General features: G+C 44.8%; 1 protein-coding gene across 4 annotated transcripts in view; it reads right to left on the reverse strand.

Moving 5' to 3' along the window:
• Window positions 1-13403: 13403 nt before the first annotated feature.
• GNB1L (G protein subunit beta 1 like) overlaps window positions 13404-19679 on the reverse strand; it is a 43483-nt gene continuing 37207 nt past the window's right edge. For all 4 annotated transcript variants that reach the window (XM_075434752.1, XM_075434750.1, XM_075434749.1 and 1 more), the window contains 2 exons: window positions 19033-19248; window positions 13404-14129 (listed from right to left, as the gene is read on the reverse strand). In XM_075434752.1, coding sequence (XP_075290867.1) covers window positions 13863-14129; window positions 19033-19248 — 483 coding nt within the window. In that variant the 3' untranslated portion in view covers window positions 13404-13862. The remainder of the gene's footprint in view (window positions 14130-19032; window positions 19249-19679) is intronic.

Consider the following 19679-nt stretch of genomic DNA (forward strand, 5'->3'; position numbering starts at 1 on the left):
GGTGCGAGTCTCTCACCTCGGGGAGCCCGAGGGAGCCGGCTCTGCAGCGGGGTCTGGCTGGAGGGAGCACTCTGAGTGTTCACTATCAGAACTAATCCCCTCCCCCGCCCCGTCCCGACCTGCCCGTGAGTTTTGGGGTTCACTGGGACAGCCTCACCACAACGGCGTTTTCTCAGCTGTTGAGCCCGTGGCCAAGAGCACAGCCATGCGCAGCTTCTTGTTTCCGCAGCAATGCGTGCTGGGGTTTGACAGCGAGCCGGGGGGGAATGCCGGCGGAGTTCGGGCTGTCTATTCGCAGCGACGGTTTCTAAACCGGCTGCGTCCCAGGCAGCCTCGCCGGGCTGCCCGCCCACCTCCTTCCCCGGCTCTCGGTGCTCTCCCGTTGAGAGGTGCCTTCGAGAGGAACTCCGGGGTTTTCCCCCCAGAATGCCTCAGACCCAAACCGCAGCGGTCCCAAACCACCTATTCTGCACCTACCTGCTTGCTGCATCCTCCCTCTTAAAGCTGGTAAGTACTTTTTCCTTTTTGCCCCTTTAATGTCTTCCTTCAGCAGTCTTTCCTTACTGCTGAAAGGATGGGCCTGCTCATCACAGTTTCTCCAGTGCCGCGGTTTGAATAGTTGGCTGGTGATTTTTGTCAGCTGCTCCCCGAACGGCAGTTCCTTGGTGTTCAGAGAAGGTATTGAACAGCTCCTCCGCTGTCTTGGTATACAGTATTATGAACACTTCTCTGATTCTTCCGCGTCACTCTATGAAAAGAAGGTTTTTTGTTTTTTTTTTAAGTCCTCTATTCATCCATGTTTGTGCATTTTCACAACAAACCTTTTAAAACATAATCCTTCCCTTGTGCAGGTGGCAGTGTTAATAGCAGTGTTTATTCTGTCTCTGGAGTGGGCTTTGGGCTTCCAAAACTTTTTTTGGAAGGGTTCAAGAAGGGATACAGGCTAACATGAATATTTTATGTAATTTTTTTTTCTGTTTTAAAAAAATATATATCTGGATCCATGAAAAAGACTTGTGCAAGAAATATGTATTTTATTTGACATTTGCAGTGAATTGTGAGATTCTTAGTGTCTGACTAAACCATAATTAATGTTCTCAGAGAGGTTGGTGTAAAATAGCCTTGTGCTAATTATTAGGCAGTGGGAAATGGCTCTCGGATGTGCTCTGTTGCTTTGCCGCTGTTATTTCAGAGTTTTCATTATGGTTTGTTATCTGTAAACTGATTAGTGCCAAAGCTTTGGTCAAACATTTAATGAAGTTGTTATATTTATTATTTCTTTCAAAGATTATACAAACACTTTTGTTTTTCTCTTGATAGCTTCAGTGTAGGAAAAATTGAAGACAACCAAAGAGTCATATCTGCAAACTGTAGATATATGTAGATATTTGTAGATATATGTAGATAATCTTATTTCATTTAAATTGAAAAGACATTCGACAGTGACATTTATAAAAGTTTTTCATCTTCTTTCTTTCTTTCATTTCTTGTTTGATTACTTGTGTGTATTTGTCAGTTTGCCTGCTCTGAAGTCTAAATCTCCCCTACAAAACGAGGTCACTTAAATAGGCAGGGATACTAAACTGGCGCAGTTTATTCTGAGCAAATCGTGAATCTCCATAGGCGGGTGCTCCCTCCCTTCTCGCTCCCCGGTTGCCAGAGCTGCCCGTGGTTGTAGTGATCTATCAGTGTGCAACAACTTGCAGAGTTGGGGTCCCAGGTTGAAATGGATATTGTACACTTTCGTTTGTAATGGGAAGCACCAGTTTTCTTCCAACATACGTGGAGTGCTGCAAGAAGTGCCGCTGGCTCTCAGTGCAGACTGGCCACACACCTTTTCAGACGTACTTTACTGCACAAGAGCTGAGAAGACTGCATGACCGAAGACGCCAGGACTAAACTGTGCTCGCACAGAAAGTGGTTCAAGGTCCTTGCCTTGACTGTGGGGAATTTTTGTTTATCTCCACGAAAAGAAGAGAAAATCACAGAATTTCAACCTATGGCTGTGTGCAGTGGGCCCTCAGGATCACCAGTCTATCCTCTGTGCTAGAAGAATGGCTGCAGAAGTCCTGTGTCTGAAAGGGAAGGAGAAATGGTGCAGCTGTATCAAAACTACAGTTTTAACTCGAAAAGGGTATTTCTAACCTTGCTTTTAGGCCATCGACACACAAGGTGTTTCTGTATGTTAGTATTAAGCATGTTAGCAGTTCATTTCATGTCACGTTTTAGTACTTAAATCACGCTTCCTCGGGCCTTTGACTACTGTTTCGTCCTTGTGTAGCTATGCCTGTCTCACTGGATGGGAGCGTTCCAGATACGGAAAGCAAGCAGCGTTATTTTTCTATCACATCAAAACATCCACTTCAAACAAACAAACAAAAACCCCGTAACACTGTAAGTTTAGTAGAAGCCTTTTGAAGATCACAGAAAATCTGTGACATTTTAGTTTCATGTCACCCGTCAGCCAGTTAGCCAAGACATATCACATACAGGCCATGCCTTATCTGTATGTATTGCAGTTTGCTTTGAAAAATGACTTTGTATGGTTTGACCACATGTATGTTTAAAATTCACGCAGTACATGCCGTCGCCAAGGTCCATGGCACATACTCGGAAAGAAGGCTGCAGCATTTCCGAACAATACTTCCACTTACAGTCGCCTCCGCTCACACGTAACACTGTGTATTTAAAAGCTGCTGGTAAAACAGGCCCAAGCACAGAGGTTACAAGCACCCGTTGTCTCTTCCGAACAGGGCTAGAGAATAAATTAGCCGTGTGGCTCCATTTTCCAGAGGCACAGGCTGAATTTACTGATAGCTCCAAAGGTCCGAAAACCGCACTGCAGTGGACAAACATAGGATTAGGCACCCACAGGTGGAACAAGGGAGGTCTTTGCTTGGTCATTTACCCCAAACACAGGGGATGGCGCAGGCTTTCGGGAGTGGTTTTTTGATGGTGGTGGCTTAATTTTTTCCTTGCTAATGCATCTGGCTAAAATTCAGTGTAGCATAGGAGCACGGGGATGAGACTTCTGCGTGCTTGCAGTGTTCATGCACACCGTTTACAAACTTCGTGGATGTTCTGTTTAATCTTTCCCCTGTTCAGGGAGACCCCAGAACTGCTCTGGGTGGAACTGTGAAGGTGGTCCTCAGCAGATGCCTCCCAGCTTCCTGGGACGCCGGCATCTCGTCAGTGCATCTCAAATGCGCACACGCGTGGCCACTGCCAGGCGAGAAAGCACTTTGGTTTTCTGCGTGCTGCAGCCGGTGTAGGAGCGGGCTGCGGCGTGGAGAATGACGGGGACGGCGGCCAGCAGCAGGCGGCACTGGGCAGTCCCCAGGCCACTGGGGGACACTGTGGGTCTGCCGTGAGCCGGGGCCTTCCCGCTGCGTCCCTGCCGGCAGCCGCGGGCTCGGGGCCCTCCGGGGCTGGTGCCTGTCCTCCCCTCGCCTCCCCGGCGGGGGACGCCTGGGTCCCTGGCCCAGGGGCAGCCGCGCCTTGGCCTGCGCGGAGGGGGGTGAGGAAAGCGGGCTGACCCGTGCCGGCGCCGTCCGGCCGAGCCGAGGGGACGGCCCTGGGCGCTGGAGACGAGCTGGGCGCCCGGGGGTGCGGGCAGCGCTACCGCAGCAGCGCTTGCGAGGCGCGTCCGGGCACCCCGTCCGCGGGGCTCGGAGAGGCGGAGGCGGGAAGCAGCGGGCGCGCCCACGCGCGGCGGTTCCCGTCGCTCTCCCCGCCGCTGTCCGGTGTCGCGGGTGCGGAGGGGCAGGGCTCTGTCGGAGTTCGAGGATAACCTGCCGGCGATAACCCAGCCGCTGCCACGAGCCGCGGTTAGGAAAAGCCCGGGCTGTTGGCGTAGAGGCTAATACGTGTGCGTGTGTAGCTGCTTTCTAAACGTATGCAGGGTTTTTTTCTTAATTTCATTACTCTAATTCAATTGATCACTAAGATACTTCATTTACACGAGCGTTCAACACACCTCGATGAAAGCAATAGCGCTCAAAGGTTTCTGTCACTGTCCATTATCACGAGCACAGCGTGTGCTTAGAAAACGTGCTCTCCATTAAGGCGAGAGACACCCACTGCCTGTGGGAGTCTGGTTAGTGTGTCAGAAGTTTGCTAATCCCCAAGAGTATTTCATACTTTTTTCTGCCCAGTACATTGTACACACAATCGATGCAAAAGCAAGAGCTAGTTTTGAAGATATACATTTATTTTGAAAAATGTGGACATGTCCCCCGCATGCTGTATGGGTACATGTACAAGTCTGCTTTTCGAAGGTCCACCTCCCTGCAGGAAGTCTATGTAAATACTGTATGTGTTGCATATGCCAGAAAAATGCACTCATTCCCCCCCATTAATAGAAATGACCTATTATAAATTTACCAAAGATACCATAGGTTTATAAATTGGCCACATATGTCTGTGTAATATATTTATTATATCACATTTCATAGCATTTCTGTTTTATGAAATTCAGCCTTGAATATGTCACATATGTTTTGCATATATGTGCAATAGTCGGCCAAGTATATCTAAGTATGATAAATGTGTTCTTTCCATATGGGAGATTAAATGTTTTTCCAGATTTTTAAAAAAAAGTTTATGAAGACCAGCCTATACAAAATAATTACAATAACCCACTCAGTTCTGTTTAGGTTAAAATTATAAATTTGAACTAGTAACAAAGTGATTAAGAACAAAAGCCAGAAAAGTCACATTTAGGACCTAATTCTATTAGGAGACGGAGCAGCGTAGAGGGAAAGAGAGCATATGCATTTTCAAGGCTAGCTGCTACATGGTGTAAAATCATGCAAACTTGTATAGTGACTTCCGTCTTACAATCCCAGAGTGATCCTGTAGCTGATAAAGGCAAGCCTCTCGTCGCCTCTGTGAGAGGACGAACATGTCGTACAGTGTGCCTCACTGAGGAAGCAAGTGCCCTTTAACGTCTGTTCTGCCTGAGTTCTAGTTACAGAATTTTGTAGTTCCTGTATGAACAGCTCTTAGTAGTCATCGGTAGATGGAGAAGGAAAGCGTATGTTTTGCTGCAACCCACTACGCTCTCACTGGAGGTGGTTCTGGTAACCAACCCACCGGCTGTTTCAGTGGGCAGGGCAGGGCACTTCTGATGCTACTGCTGTGTTCGGTCCCTGCCTGCAGTCGGGGTAACTGTACAAGTGCCCAGGTGCTCCGACCAAAGTCGCAGAATCACAGGATCATAGACTCACTAAGGTTGGAAAAGACCTCTAAGATCATCAAGTCCCACCGTCAACCCATCACCACCATGCCTGCTAAACCATGTCCTGAAGTGCCGTATCTGTATCTGTAAATTGAAAAAAGAAGTTAAAAATGGAATAAACAAGATGTAAAACGTACTGAAGCACCTTCGCGTGAGGTGTTTGCACTATCAGTTTTTTCAATGGTTTTAGCTTGGCTGATGGACAAGGGCTCCGCATTTGTGTTTCCTTTTTTACTCTGCTTGCTTAGTGCTGCCGTTGTTCCCTGTTCTGGGGGCAGACGGTTCTCCTTCTCCCTTGGTGCGCCAGCCTGCCCTGCTTCAGCTGCCTTTGGCTGAGGTGTGAGCTCCAACAGCGGGCAGTCAGAGCTGGCACCAAGAGTGGAGGGGTTGCAGGCAAAAGCTGTGCCGTTCCAACCATCTTACAAGGGCAGAGGAGGGGTGGTGAGAGGGGAGTGCAGTGCCCCTCCTCCCAGGCTGATATTATTTGAGCACTGCCTTACACATTTCATTTCAGCAAACATGAAGTGAGGCTTTCATTCTATTCCCTTTCCTGCTTGTTGTCAACTATTTCAAACCAGATGGGCTCAAGAGATAAAACTGTAAAGACTCAATGTCTCTATTTAGCGTGATGCCAAGTCTACATGCCATCATAACATCTGAGGAAAAAAAATCTGAAAAGACATACTTACCATAAGTATTGTGTTAAAAGCAGCCTAGGTGCTTTCGGTGAACACAGTGTATCCATGAATCATTGAGATTTCATATCAGCAATTTTTTTAATGACCATGAAGACAAATTCCATGTCCACATTCTCTGCCACGTTTAAAGTTATTACATAGGCCCAACGCACCAACCTTCCTCCTGCCTATGGTCGAAACATGTTTATAGCAAGCAGTGCCATGGGGGCCTGGAAAATGTACCTTTGCACGCATGAGATGCAGGAGCTATGGAGCAGAATAATGGCTCAGCATTTTAACATCCTCCCTAGATTCCCTGAGCTGGACATCATCAGGATGGGTCAGCCCTGCAGCAGGTAGGAAAACAAGATCAGTGCTGTCCAGAAAGTGCCAAAGGATTTCTATAGTTTTTTGCCACCCTAATTTACATATACTGTGAATAAAAACTAGGAGGAAATGGCATCCAGGTGTAACCTCAATCTAATGTAACAGCTTTTTTTTTTTTTTTTTTTTAATTAGAACTTCAAATTGTAATAGGCAATTGTTAGAATTAATGTTTTTTCACTGCCATGTCACGTTCCTGTGAAGAGGTAGTCTGGGGTGGTTCTTCTGCAGTGCATGTGGCTGCTTCAGGACCTCAGCCCCTCCCGCTGCTATCTCCAGCGGCACTGTAACGTTTGGCATTATGACTGTTCTATGTACTACTGTATAGTAGAGAAATAAGTATATGCTCCTCTGGGTAAGCACAGGCTTATTTAGAGGTGTAGGCTGCGGTTTACAAGATTTCCTAGAGATTTCCAACACCTTTAAAGAAGGGTGGTGGGGAGGTAAAAGCAAATACTTCTGAAAATGAAATGAGCTGGTGTACAAGTTTAAAAAGACAGACTTATCACTGTGTGCTTGCTCTAGGTCCTTTTCCTGCCTGCCATCCTTGTCCTTTTCCCATAAGGAATCTGGCGCCTTGCTGGAGGCGGTTTGCTGCAAGGCCCCTCGTGCTTCCCAGAATCTGTGTATCACCTAACTTACAGGCCCAAGTTGTGTCTTTGTTTTGATTTTCCACCTTTCCCCTCCCCTTAAAATACCAAACTGCAAATTATCATACCGAACTGCAAATCAAATTCCTCTGAGATAAGTCAGAATAAAGCAGTACACAGTCATGCTGATAGAACGTGCAGATCTATTTCAGACCATTAATCAGATGAGCAGAACATCCACAATTGAGCGATGATGTTGCTACAGTTCCAACTATGTGGTTTAATAACACATTATAGTGTCAAAGTTTTTGTGATGGATTGTATTGAAGGGGAATAAACCACTAATAGCTAAACCAAAATTTACTTCCTCAGACATGAGCGTTAAATGTATTTTGGGGTGTGTAACACTACTAAATGTATTTGGGGGGCATCACTACTCTGGAACAAACTTCTTCATAGTCTGAGTAAATGCAGCCGATGATAGCTGTAAAAATGCATAGGGGAGCAAATGGCTGAAGCCAAACAGACCTGTGACTTCGTGGTGTTTGCACAACAACGGCTGTGTGACCAACCAGCCCAAACTCTGGCTGCTGGGCTTGTCTTGACCAAAAGGGATGAGAACATATGATAAGGTCAGGGGACAAAGAATCTGGCATCCAGAACATGGCTACTTGGTCCACGCTTACTTTGATATTGTTGGCAAGTTTCACAACTGATATGCTTCAATTTAAGTCTATTTACAAAGTTACATTTCTATCTGCTGTATCTGGTAGTGCAGACATGGGGTTTTTTTGCATATAATTTCACATTGTTAGATCCTTAAATGAATTGCCAAAAACCCCATAGTATGATCCTCATTCTGGATAGTTTTCTTCACATTATAAAAGAAACCTCCAGCATGCCTGAGGAGTAGGGTGTGGATTAAACACATCCAGGTTTACTTGGAAAAATTGCTCTAGTAGGGGGACCCAGGCTGGAATTTCAGAATACTACAAACAACAGAAAACCCCATGCCTTCTTCCTTAGTCGTTGCCAGCGCTTTCTTGGTAGCACACTGGTCATGCTTAAACGTCACACTTCGTGTCTCAGCATTGCTGTAACATTGTCTGGTATTAATCCAGGCAGTCATGTGCCGTGTTTTATGTAATGATCCATACTTTCACACCACAGACACACAGCCAGAAAAGGAAACACATTGATTTAGCACTCAGTAATCCTTGTTTAATCCCCAGTCCTTTGGTTTACATCACTAACATGGCTTCTGCAGTAGTCAGTGTTCTATCTTTGTTCTTGGCAGACTGAATTAAAGGAAAGATTTATTAATTTGTAAGCTGGCTTTGTAGATGCATCTTAAATGTGCTAAAAACCAAAGCAGCCCAGAAGCCAGTATTGACTTAACTATAAAAATCTGCTCTTTAAAACGCAAACCTTTGCAACAATCCAAGTCAAGCTGCAGAGAGTAATTTATTGGCTTACTCAAGTGGTTGCATTCTATAGGGCTAAATTTAGCAACTGTCTCCTTGCAGGCCCTCAGCCTACTTCCTTTTTCACTCATTACTACAAATACAATTAATCTCCTCTTTCCTTGCTCATCTACACCTAGGACTGCAATGCTTTATGGCTCATGTACTGATAAGAGAAAGGGGTTGGAACTAATGGATTCATTTGCAAAAAATGTTAGAGGGTCAGAGATCACCATTCATTCCAGCGGTGATAAATATTCCATGTAATTGCTGCACAAATGCTATGTTTGGGATTTATTTCTATTAGTTTACAAATGCTGGTTGCTTTCTGCCCTCTCACAGTGCCAAAGACAGTGATTCTTGGGAGGAAGCCTTTTGTAATAATTTAGCTGTCATCACCTGCACTCCTGAATCCTTTAGGCCAGGTACAGGCTAGCCCTGCTCCCTTCTGGCAGGTGAGATTCCCAAGCTAACTCCAGCGGCTTAAGGTGGTTCTTCACTCACAGCCTTCCTGCTAGCAAGTCAGCTGAGTGGTAACCATGCTCATCTTACACTTGTAAAGAGCTTTAATTTTTTTTCAGAAAAAAGAATTGTTGGTTTCCTAGATGTAGTCGGACAACTGTATTTTAGTCTATAGCAATATAGACCGTCCTTCCTGCTGGAAGTCGTTCTGCTTTGGGGAAGTCCAGGTCAGTTCCTTAAGCAAGTAAACATTCAAACTATGGCATTTAGGCTCAACTCTAAATCAAACTAATGTAGTCTGGTTGCTCATTTCAAGCAAACTATAATGTGGAAAAAAAAATACCCTTACTAAGCATTTAAATAAAATCAGTAGTGACGTAAAATGTTAGTGAATTAATTGTTACATGCAGAAGTATCACAGAGATCGTGCTGTGGTAATGGGAAGTAAGGAAGTATAGGATGGGTCTGTTCTTGCAGGGAGCTCTGCAATATGCGTCCTTCCTCTTGAAGCTGATGAAACTCTTTACTGCTGTGTCTGCCTGCTAGTAAGATTACAGATGCAGTTCGTGCCCTCATTTTCAGTTTGTGCTTGCGTGACTGAGTTTATTTTTAAATCTACCTCGTCAGGCAAACATCAATATTTAACTCCCAGCAAAGGGCAGTAAGTAGATGTGAAGGCACATAGCAATCTTTAGAGTATCTTCCAAAAGACCTATTAGTAAATCTAAACATCCCTTGTGAGTCTCCATAATTACTTTAAACACTGACGTTGGCAGTAAATGGCACTTTTCAGAAAAACAAGAAGTGTACTCCAGAGTTCCTAACTTTCAGGCGCTGATTTAATAGCACTCTTCCTAAGACATGGGGTATGAATCCATTCTTCCTAGGGTGCTGCCACTGTGCTGATATCATAGTATTTGCATCAAAAGTTTTTTCCTACAGTGGATGTAAGATGCACCAGCCTCCATTAAAGATGCATTTTGCGTACTGCTTTGGGACCTGAGGTCTAGAACACAGGAGGGAAATACTGCGCGGGGGTGGCTGTGAGCCAGCCCATCAGCCAGCCGCGCCAGGAGCAGAAGCCAGGCTGCGTCAGCGCCTCGGAGCCTGACAGTGGCCCTGGAGCGTTAGGTGCTCATCACTGGCATTCAGAGCAAGGGGCCTGCTGAGCATGGCACTGCGCTGAAATGCTGGAGGGGCTTCCATCTTAGTCCTCGCTCCAGCCTTGATACCGGCTTCTCACCGCTTACAGTACGCTCTGGTGTCACAGCTGCCTTTCCCTGTCAAAAGGATGAGAGCAGAGAGCGATTACTCCACTATTGGGACCAGGCCTGGACCTTCTCATTTCCTACAGCAACCACTTGCCCAAGATGGGCGAGCCCTGGATTTCTTTTGCTTTTCTGCTGCATGAGCATTAAACCTACAGCTCAGTTCTGTGGAAATTGCCCAATAGTGTAGGCTGCTGTTTGCTGCTATGGAGAAGAAGAATACTTGCACCCTCCAGGCCACTCCCTCACCCCCAGGGCCACCGCAGAGCAGCTCTCAAGTCCATTGGGAGGAAAGGGGAAAAAGGAACTTTTACTAGCTGGGATCCACAGTCGAGAGAGGAAACTGAGTGTGGGTTCACAACACAGGGACTGACTGTGTGTCTTGTGGGTTGGAGGTTTTTGTTGTTGTCAGTTGTTTTGAGTGATAAGCTGTGGAAACTTAAATTTTGCTTGGAAGCTAAGTTTTTCAGATAGTCTGAAAGCATGTTGGGCTCCATCACTGAGCAGTCACAGAATCACAGAATGGTAGGGGTTGGAAGGGACCTCTGTGGGTCATCTAGTCCAACCCTCCTGCTGAAGCAGGGTCACCCAGAGCAGGCTGCACAGGACCTTGTCCAGGCGGGTCTTGAATATCTCCAGAGAAGGCGACTCCACAACCTCCCTGGGCAGCCTGTTCCAGTGCTCCGTCACCCTCAGAGTGAAGAAGTTCTTCCTCATGTTCAGACGGAACTTCCTGTGCTTCAGTTTGTGCCCATTGCCCCTTGTCCTGTCGCTGTCCAGTCCCATGCCTTTTGTACCAGGAGTCCCAAGAAGGTGTTCCTGGTGTTGATTCATGCAAAATGATGGCAGTTGTGCCTCTAACCCTGTACCTTGGGGTTGGGGGGATAAAGTGCAAATTTTTGACACAAAACACCTAGATCCGTGCCTGCGGAGATGCAGAGCTGGTTTTTCCACCTTCCAAGACAGTGCTCAACCATCAGCTTGATAGTGCTTTTTTTCGGGCATGGGCCTTAATCAGCTCTCATTTCGAGGTTGTTGGTTAAAGAGGTGATTACCCAGGTTAAAGCATAGGGCAGGGCACTCGCCTGAGCTGGTGGCAGCTTATTTAATATAATATTAAACTTATTTATAATCTAAGTAGAGAGGAGGCTAAAACCCAAGCGTGTATCCACTGGGTTATGGCCTTTTAAAAATTGATTGTGAAAGTGTTCTCGTACAGAAGCATTTCACTAAGTTCTGTTTGCAGAGCACCACTCAAATTGGAGATGCAAATCTCACGGCTGCCTGACAGGCTTCATGTGTGCTGTAGTACGAGACAGGACAGCCACAACGAAATCTCTGCAAACGCTCTGTGACGGGTCCCTGGACAACACATGACAGTGTTTTCCGTATTGATTTGTTTGTTTGTTTATCTGTGTCGATTCTGCCCTACTTTAAGAAAGAGGAAAAAGAAAAAAAATAAAAGGCTTCTTCCAGCAGCAGGTTTGTGGTGAAAGACCCAGTCCCATTCCATAAGGTGTAGGTAGCTCCTCCTCTGTGTGGGAGGTGGATGGTGGGTGGAGATGGAGCACTTACCGTCTACTCAACGCTGGTAGATCTAACGAACACCAGCACCTCCCCTTGACTCAGGATCACTCAAAGTTAGGCTTTAACTTTCAACTGCAATGTGATACTCCATGCAGCTACCGAATAGTAAAGAAGTAAGCAAAGCAACGCATTATTTAAATTGCCATCACACTCCAAAGTGTGTAAGGCCAAGTTTTATTTAGAAAAGCCTGGCAACAGTATCCTGTTTCCGTGTTTTAATGCAGAGAACATCAGGCTTGGTGCTTAAGGCTTTCGGTCCAACAGTATTCTCTTCCTGTAAAGCACAGCTGGATAGCAGACCCAGACCTTAATTTGCTCGTGTGTTTTCTCTGAAATAATTTCTAAAGTCTTTTGATGTTGCTGTTCACTACAATTCATCAAGAAGAGTGTGGCCAGCAGGACGAGGGAGGTTCTCCTTCCCCTCTACACTGCCCTGGTGAGGCCTCATCTGGAGTACTCTGTCCAGTTCTGGGCTCCCCAGTTCAAGGAAGATGAAGAGCTACTGGAGAGAGTCCAGCAGAGGGCTACAAGGATGATGAGGGGACTGGAGCATCTTCCCTACGAGGAGAGGCTGAGGGAGCTGGGCTTGTTCAGCCTGAAGAAGAGAAGGCTGCGAGGGGACCTAATAAATGCTTATAAATATCTGAAGGGTGGGTGTCAGGAGGATGGGGCCAAGCTCTTTTCAGTGGTGCCCAGTGACAGGACAAGGGGCAATGGGCACAAACTGAGGCACAGGAAGTTCTGTCTGAACATGAGGAAGAACTTCTTCACTCTGAGGGTGACAGAGCCCTGGCACAGGCTGCCCAGGGAGGTTGTGGAGTCTCCTTCTCTGGAGATATTCAAGACCCGCCTGGACAAGGTCCTGTGCAGCCTGCTGTAGGTGACCCTGCTTCAGCAGGAGGGTTGGACTAGATGACCCACAGAGGTCCCTTCCAACCCCTACCATTCTGTGATTCTGTGATGACTTTTTCTTTGATGTCCAGCTCTGCACAGAGGCAGAAACAAATATTTCCAATAAAGTTTCAGCTGTGCACAAGCCTGGACACAAAACACGTCAGTCTGTAAAGCCGAGTTGTAGATTCCAGGCCACCTCTTTTTAACAAACTGGCCCTTGCTAATTGCTTCAGTGGGACAGTTGTAACTGCAGCTTTGAGACTGTAAAGTAAGGTGTCTACGAACAGACTGTTGTATGTCTAATATGCTTTAAAAGAATGCAAATGCTGCTTCAGGATTCAAACAGAAAACCTTCATGAGTGAATTTGAGCTTCCATGACTGTAGAGACAAGTTAATGGAGCCATTCACATGGTGTGGATAAGGAGTTACCCAGGCAGTTCCCCTCCTAAATGTCAATGGGCGTTGTGTAGCTGAATCCTGGACTTGCCAGGCTGAAACCTGCCCCTGACTCTCCAAGGAGAAGGGCGCTAATTGGATTGCTGAGTTTAAATCCTTCAGCTAGTCAGTCTATGGAAAGGATTTAGCGCTGGCTCTGTAAAACGCTTTACATAGCTTTGCAGTGCGGTTCAGGGGAAGATTTTTTTTCTGTTTCTTTCTTGTGATTAATTGTGAGGCTTGAGGTGACAGGAGACATAATGAAATTCATAAATGCCAAAGGCCGTCCCTAGTCACATTCCTGGCTGTTGGTTTAAGTTAGAAACTGACAGAAGTGTGAACAAATCAAGGTTGTTCTGATAGCCTTTCAGTTATGGGGAAGAAAAAGTAACTGACAATGAGAAACCACTGGAGGTTGTTTAATGGGTATAAATTTTCAAGAAAGAGTGATATTTTACACTGATTCAGATTCTTGGATACATCAATGACTTCCAAACAGACGTGTTCTGCCCCCACTGCACTCTGAGGGATTCCAGTCCCTTTTCACAAAAGATGATATTGGCACAAGTTATTTAAGCAACCTGCCAAAGCTGCTGCAAAACCTGTAGCAGAACTGAAAAAGACTTGTTCTGTGTCTTCGTTCGTGACTGGCCTTGCACTGCTTGTTATGAATTTTAAAAATCCACTTCTCTCTCTGGAAAACAAAACTTGCAGCTTGAACAAGCAGCCTAAAAATTAACCTTGGACTCTCACTTCAGCCTGGAAATACATTCTACTGCTTCCCCACATCCAGGTTTGAATTACAGTGTAAAGAATTGCTTCACCAGTCCTGCTTTCCTTGTCCATGACAGTGAAGAACACGTCACGTCTGAGTGTATATTGACCAGACACTGATGCGGTGATCTTTTGAGCCAGCTGCCAGCAGCCTCTCACTGGGGTTTTTGTGATCTGAGAAGGACACACAATGGACAGTTGCTGTGTGGTAGTCCAGCACTGCTAAAGGCTTCAGGTTTTTCCAGCCAAAGATCCTGATGCGATGATCCCACCCTGCTGTTGCTAAAATCTTCTTGTCTGGACGGATGGTGATATCAGATATGCCAGCGTTGACAAGTTTGTGTGTTTTATAAACCTGTGTGAGAAAGTTATAGATGAGCTCTAATTGTTTAAAACAAACCAAAGAAAAAGGGCCCTTTGGGGATTTTAGAAGGTATAGTGCCCACCCATGTACACTGGTATCACACATGCAGTATGGAGCTTTTCACCACATGGTGGATGATGCCTTAGTGAGAACAATTATAGACAGAGAAGGAAAAGACCTTACCTTGAGCCTATCTATCTCCAGCACCATTCTCTAAAAAGAAAAGCATCCCTTGTACTTTTTTAGTTTATATTGCTTTTAAAGCTGTTTAGATTCTGTCAAAAGTGAAGCTCCGAGTCACAGTTTTGACAACCAGGCTATGCAGCTTTGCTCTTTTCTTCCAGCTATTCTTGCACGAGCTGCGATGTTCAGAGCTATGGCCATAGAGTTTCCCTGCTTCTGCAATATTCCCATGCTGAGATTCTGAGCTGAAGTTTAAACTACCTGCTACTTATTTCTACCACTGTGGCCCCTCACAAAAACCCCAATAAGCCGTGATAGCATTTACTATAGTCTTGAGAAAGGAATGCTTCCAGGAATTAGGTTACAGTGTCAGGAAATCTGTATTTCTAGTACTCCTTCCCAAGAGACTTTTATTTACACCAAATTCCAAGAAGGGGATTACGACCAAGTTATTGATTTCAATCTTGGAAGCCTGTTTGGAGACTACCAGGGGCACAATTAAATTGGAAGGCATTTAGCTTCCTTCAGGAGGCACTGGGGCTGCACAGGACTTAGCCCTTGGAAAGAAAAGTTTTCACTTCACTGACGTGACTTTCCCCTGAAGCACAGAGGAAAAGCTAAATATACTGTTGCTGTTCTCACCTCAAGTAACTTGTATTAGTCAGCAGTCTACCTCTGAAACACGTGCAGTACACGCACCAGAGAGTGTCTGTGTGTGTGCACGCGTGCGAGCGCGTGTATGTTGAAACAGTCTACCTTTTGTTACGATGCGGAAAACACCTTCTGAGTGTATGCTGACCTTCAGGTGCTGTTATTTATAAGCGCAGTTGGCTATGACGCTTTAATGCTGCCATCTACTTAAAACTGAATCTGTAGCTATCTTGTACCAAAGCTTAATATAATTCAGTGCAGGTATCGATATGCTGTATGCTGTTTGTTGTTTTCTAAGGCGGGAAGGGATTGACAAGCATATTACATCTGAGTAGCTTTCCTCCTCGAAGCACTTTCCATGATGCACAGTCAGTGCAGGATTATAAAGAATCTATTAGTTGCAGATAATTTTAACAGTAATACTGGATGTAGAAAACTAAAATTCCATAAATGCTGGTCAAAGTTGGTTTCAGGTGCAGTTGACCCCATCTTGGAATCTTACAGGCACAAAGCTATAAGCAAATATTTTTCAACTTATAACAACTGCCCAGCTACTGACTCAAACAGCAAGATGTGCAAGTTGATGAGAAAAAAGGCTAAATGAAACTTGCTGTGCTTCTTGCACGCTCCATACACTCCTCTGTTGAACAGGACCTGACGAGTGTGTCTACAACCGATTCAGAACAGAGGACAGCAAGTTTTGCCCAAGCCTGATGAACAGTAGGAGGCTGCACGTGGGCCTTTTTGTGGAGCTGCTACTGTAAAACCTGTGCTTTGTGCTGGTACGTATGTTGTTCCAAACTCCCCTGTTACGCTCATGTAGCGTGGCTTCCGTGGGATTTTTATTGGCATATGCGTACTGCCAAGGGAAGGATTTATCACTTACATCACCAGCCTGGCAAATACAAGATGGGCCTTACTCTGTAACGGAGATTATTAGCTAATGGCTATAACCAGTCCTGGGAGTGGTGCTTCCCATCATTACTGTCAATTATGCAGGCAAGATCCATACAGCAAAACCAGGACAACTGGGAGAAATTGCATGTCATCAGCAAGCTGCAACTTGAAAATGAAGCCTGTAATGGTGATGCCTTTTGGCTACGGAACATGAGGGAACAGTGGGCATTTGTGCATGATCTGCAAATACACGAGGCGAGAGAGAAAAACAAAACAAAGTAGAACAGCTTGCTCAAGGTATATGGAGCCGGGTGAAATCCTACTGCCAGGATTTGTGCCATCCAGTCACCTACGGGCAACTACTGTAGTCAAACGCATACCAGCATCATTTCCTAACCAGAAAACCAGCTTGTAATTAAGAAAACAAAGAGGTAAAAACAGGTGAGCTGCTTTCAGCCAGTCATGACCAAAGACACTTGCAACTACTAGCAGAGGCATTAAGAAATTTTGACATGCTGAGGCCAACAGATATCCACCGCTCCTTGCCTCCTTAACACATGCCATTTATGACTTTTTTTTTTAATCTCCCTCTCCTACACCCAAATCATGTCTTTAAGCCCTATTCTTATTAGAAAAATAGCCAAGATAGCGCCAGCCTTAGCTTTAGCATTTGAGGGAAAAGCCTCAGCAACCCAACTAACAAAACTTGTCCGCTTACTTATATTACAGCTTATAGATTTTTTTTTCTTGTCATATATAAAGGAGCTTCTGTGATTATCAGATCTCTTACTTCTGCTTTGTTTATTCACCTGCAGAAGCTGTTTACCTCCTACATTCTACCACAAACATCATCACATAATTACACTATCTTGTCCAAATCAGAAGGCTTATAACCGATCCAGTCATTTGCTGACAGTGATGATTTCAGCAGCTTTCTTGTGGAAGACAATACACCAAACTTTCCCCATAGCAATAAACTATGAAGTTACCTTCATCATCTATTCATTGACACACTGGAACACTGCCACCTAAAACAGAGCTGAAGTACCATCATTGCGTCATTATTTCTCCAACGGCAGATAGCTATGCACCACGTTTACTTATTAAAACCTTTTAGAATAAAAATAATGTGCCAGTGAGTGGCTTTCCAACATCTACCATTACCTCAGGTACGTGGAATGTCAGGAAAAAAAAAATTCCCCATCTGGTTTATATTATTAATGCAATAGTGGAAAAAAACTTAATCTATGTCCTTGACAATCTCTAGTGCTCATATGAAAGATGCATTTTATTAGGGCATTCACACTATGCATGAAGCACAGAAACATTACTTAGAGTTTAGAATACTTGGCATTTAAATTTATTCTGAGAAAAGCTGCTATCTCTCAGTGTGATGTGCTGAAGAGGTAACTAATCCTACATCTCCTGGGAATGTGAATACTCCGTGGAAAACAATACCTGGAATATTTCAGGTGAACAACTGTTTATCTTTCCCATGAGTCATACCTGTGCCCCTGCATTACGGTTAACTTGTAACTGAAATGTGCTGTGGAGAACAATATTTTCTTTGAATTTAGGAAAAAGCTATGCTATAATTAATATGAAGGAACAGCTTCCTCTCCAGCACCAGCGTATTTGAAGCTTTAAGAAACCTGTCATGATGTCAGATTTCTGACACCTTGGCCTTAGAAAACTAGTCTCAATACCAAGTTTCTTACTAGGCCTTATCTACTCACCTTCCTTCTGCTTCCCTGAGCAAAGGACAGCAGGTGCAGATGTGTGCCAACAGTGACAGAAAGGCTGGGGCAGGGGAGGGCAAACATGACAAAAAAAACCCCACCCAAACCACGAGCATTGTGTACCAGACTTGTTAAAACTCTTCTTACCACATTTGCTTAGAACACCTTTGCTACTTACTCAGAGTCTAGAGTGCCTCTTTTACCTTGTGCCTTACTGCTTATTAAAGCTCAGACTTTCTCCTCGGTGTCCTCCAAACTTCATCTCAACTGGATGCATTTACACGACATGCCCTGAGGTCCTAGTGCCCTGCCACTCCACAAACTCCTCTGTGGTGAGGCCTGATAGGTTATGTACCTTCAGTGTCCCCCAGGTGACGAGTCACCCTTGGAACTCCAAGCATTTGCTTTTCTTCCTTTAACATCATTCAGAAAACAGCACTAACTTGCCACGCTACCTAGAAAATCTCCACAAAAGCTACAAGCTGGAGAGCAGTTATTGTTCTTCCATGAACTGGTGCATCCAGCAGCTCTCTTCTCAAGGATGATAGAGGGGCACAGGGGCTCGTTCAGGTCCTCTTCACTGGGTGTTCAGGAGACAACTGCCACTTCAAAAAAAGGTTAAAGGACTCAGCAGTGTAAAGGCTATGCGTGGGCCACTTTAATTTTCATGAGCCTTTATTTATGCACATCATTTCCATATCTAGTTAAAACCTACTTAACCCTTTGACACTGTTAGAACACTCGCTAAAGTTGTCTGGAGTAAGCAATATTTATTGCCATTCACTAGCATAGCTTGAACTGGTGATTATGAGACCTCCTTCTAAACCAGCCATTCCAGGTATGCGCAGCTCAGACACAAGCTGATATAGCCAATTAACTTATTTTCCTTGTCTCCAGCTAGGGCTCTAAAGGCGCCAAAGGAAGCTGGTTGCCTAAACCTCATGTCCTCTTGGCGATAGCTGGGCTGCTCCTACTTTTTTGGTTTCTGAAGTATTTCATGGAATATTTCTGTCTTTCCCTCAGTGGAAAGAAAGCTCTATCCATTCAAGCAGAACCTTTGGAAAAGCAATCCTTTGTTTCTCATTTTTATAACTCATTTATAATGTTTAGGACATTCCGAGAGCTGGACACTACTAACGTGATAAATGAAGATACAGAGGCAATGGCCTGAGTAATGCTAGGCTTGTATGCCTGTTCTAAGTTTGGTAAAACCAGAAACATGTGAGAGGGTTTTTTTTTCTTTTTTTTTAAATCCTCACCATCTTTTGCTAAGTCTAGTCACATAGCACAGACATTCTAACCAGTCTGTGATTAATTAGCTAGAGATCTGCAACAACTCCTCTTTATGACTAAATATTTTTTTAGTCTATCAAACTGTTAGTGCAAAGTGGGATAAATGACACTAGAGGGCCAGTGATCCTGACCTGAAGGTTCTGTTGCTCATGGAGGCTCCAGATGCTAAGCACCTTTTCAGATGAGCCTGAGATCCCCTTGGCCTTCTCCGAGTCAAAGTCAAGGCTCATCACTGGCTCCTGGTGGCAATCGAGTTGGCTCAACGCTTTTCCCATTGACAAATTCCAAAGGACCACTGATCCATCTTCATAGCCAGCCAGAAGCAAGGGTTGTGCACCACAGCTGAGCTGATCAAGAGAGAAGTAAAATTGTTTGAAAAGGAAATAGTCTGTTAGGAAAACTACCATCCCCAAGTAGGTTTCCGTCCAAGCACCAAGAAAATAAAGTGCTGACTGGTGTAGAAGTGAAAAGTTTAGAAGCCTGAAAGCAAAATCATTATAGTCCATCCATTTACAAAAAGTGTTGCTAGGTAACTCCTGACATGCATGGGGTTTATATCTACATATAAAATTCTGTGTGTTATACATATAATATGCACCTAACATATATATACACATTTTTCTCTCTGAAAATCCAAACTATTGCCCTCTACAACACCTGAAAAAAGGCTCCCTTAAGTTTTCAGAAGTTTTACTTCATGGCCTGAATTTTGCTTGCGCTTCTTAAAAAAACCTGCTTAGAGCAGCTGAGTTACTATCAAGCTATACAAACCTGTATG

Source organism: Opisthocomus hoazin, chromosome 13, assembly GCF_030867145.1.
Source record: "Opisthocomus hoazin isolate bOpiHoa1 chromosome 13, bOpiHoa1.hap1, whole genome shotgun sequence".
Taxonomy (NCBI): domain Eukaryota; kingdom Metazoa; phylum Chordata; class Aves; order Opisthocomiformes; family Opisthocomidae; genus Opisthocomus; species Opisthocomus hoazin.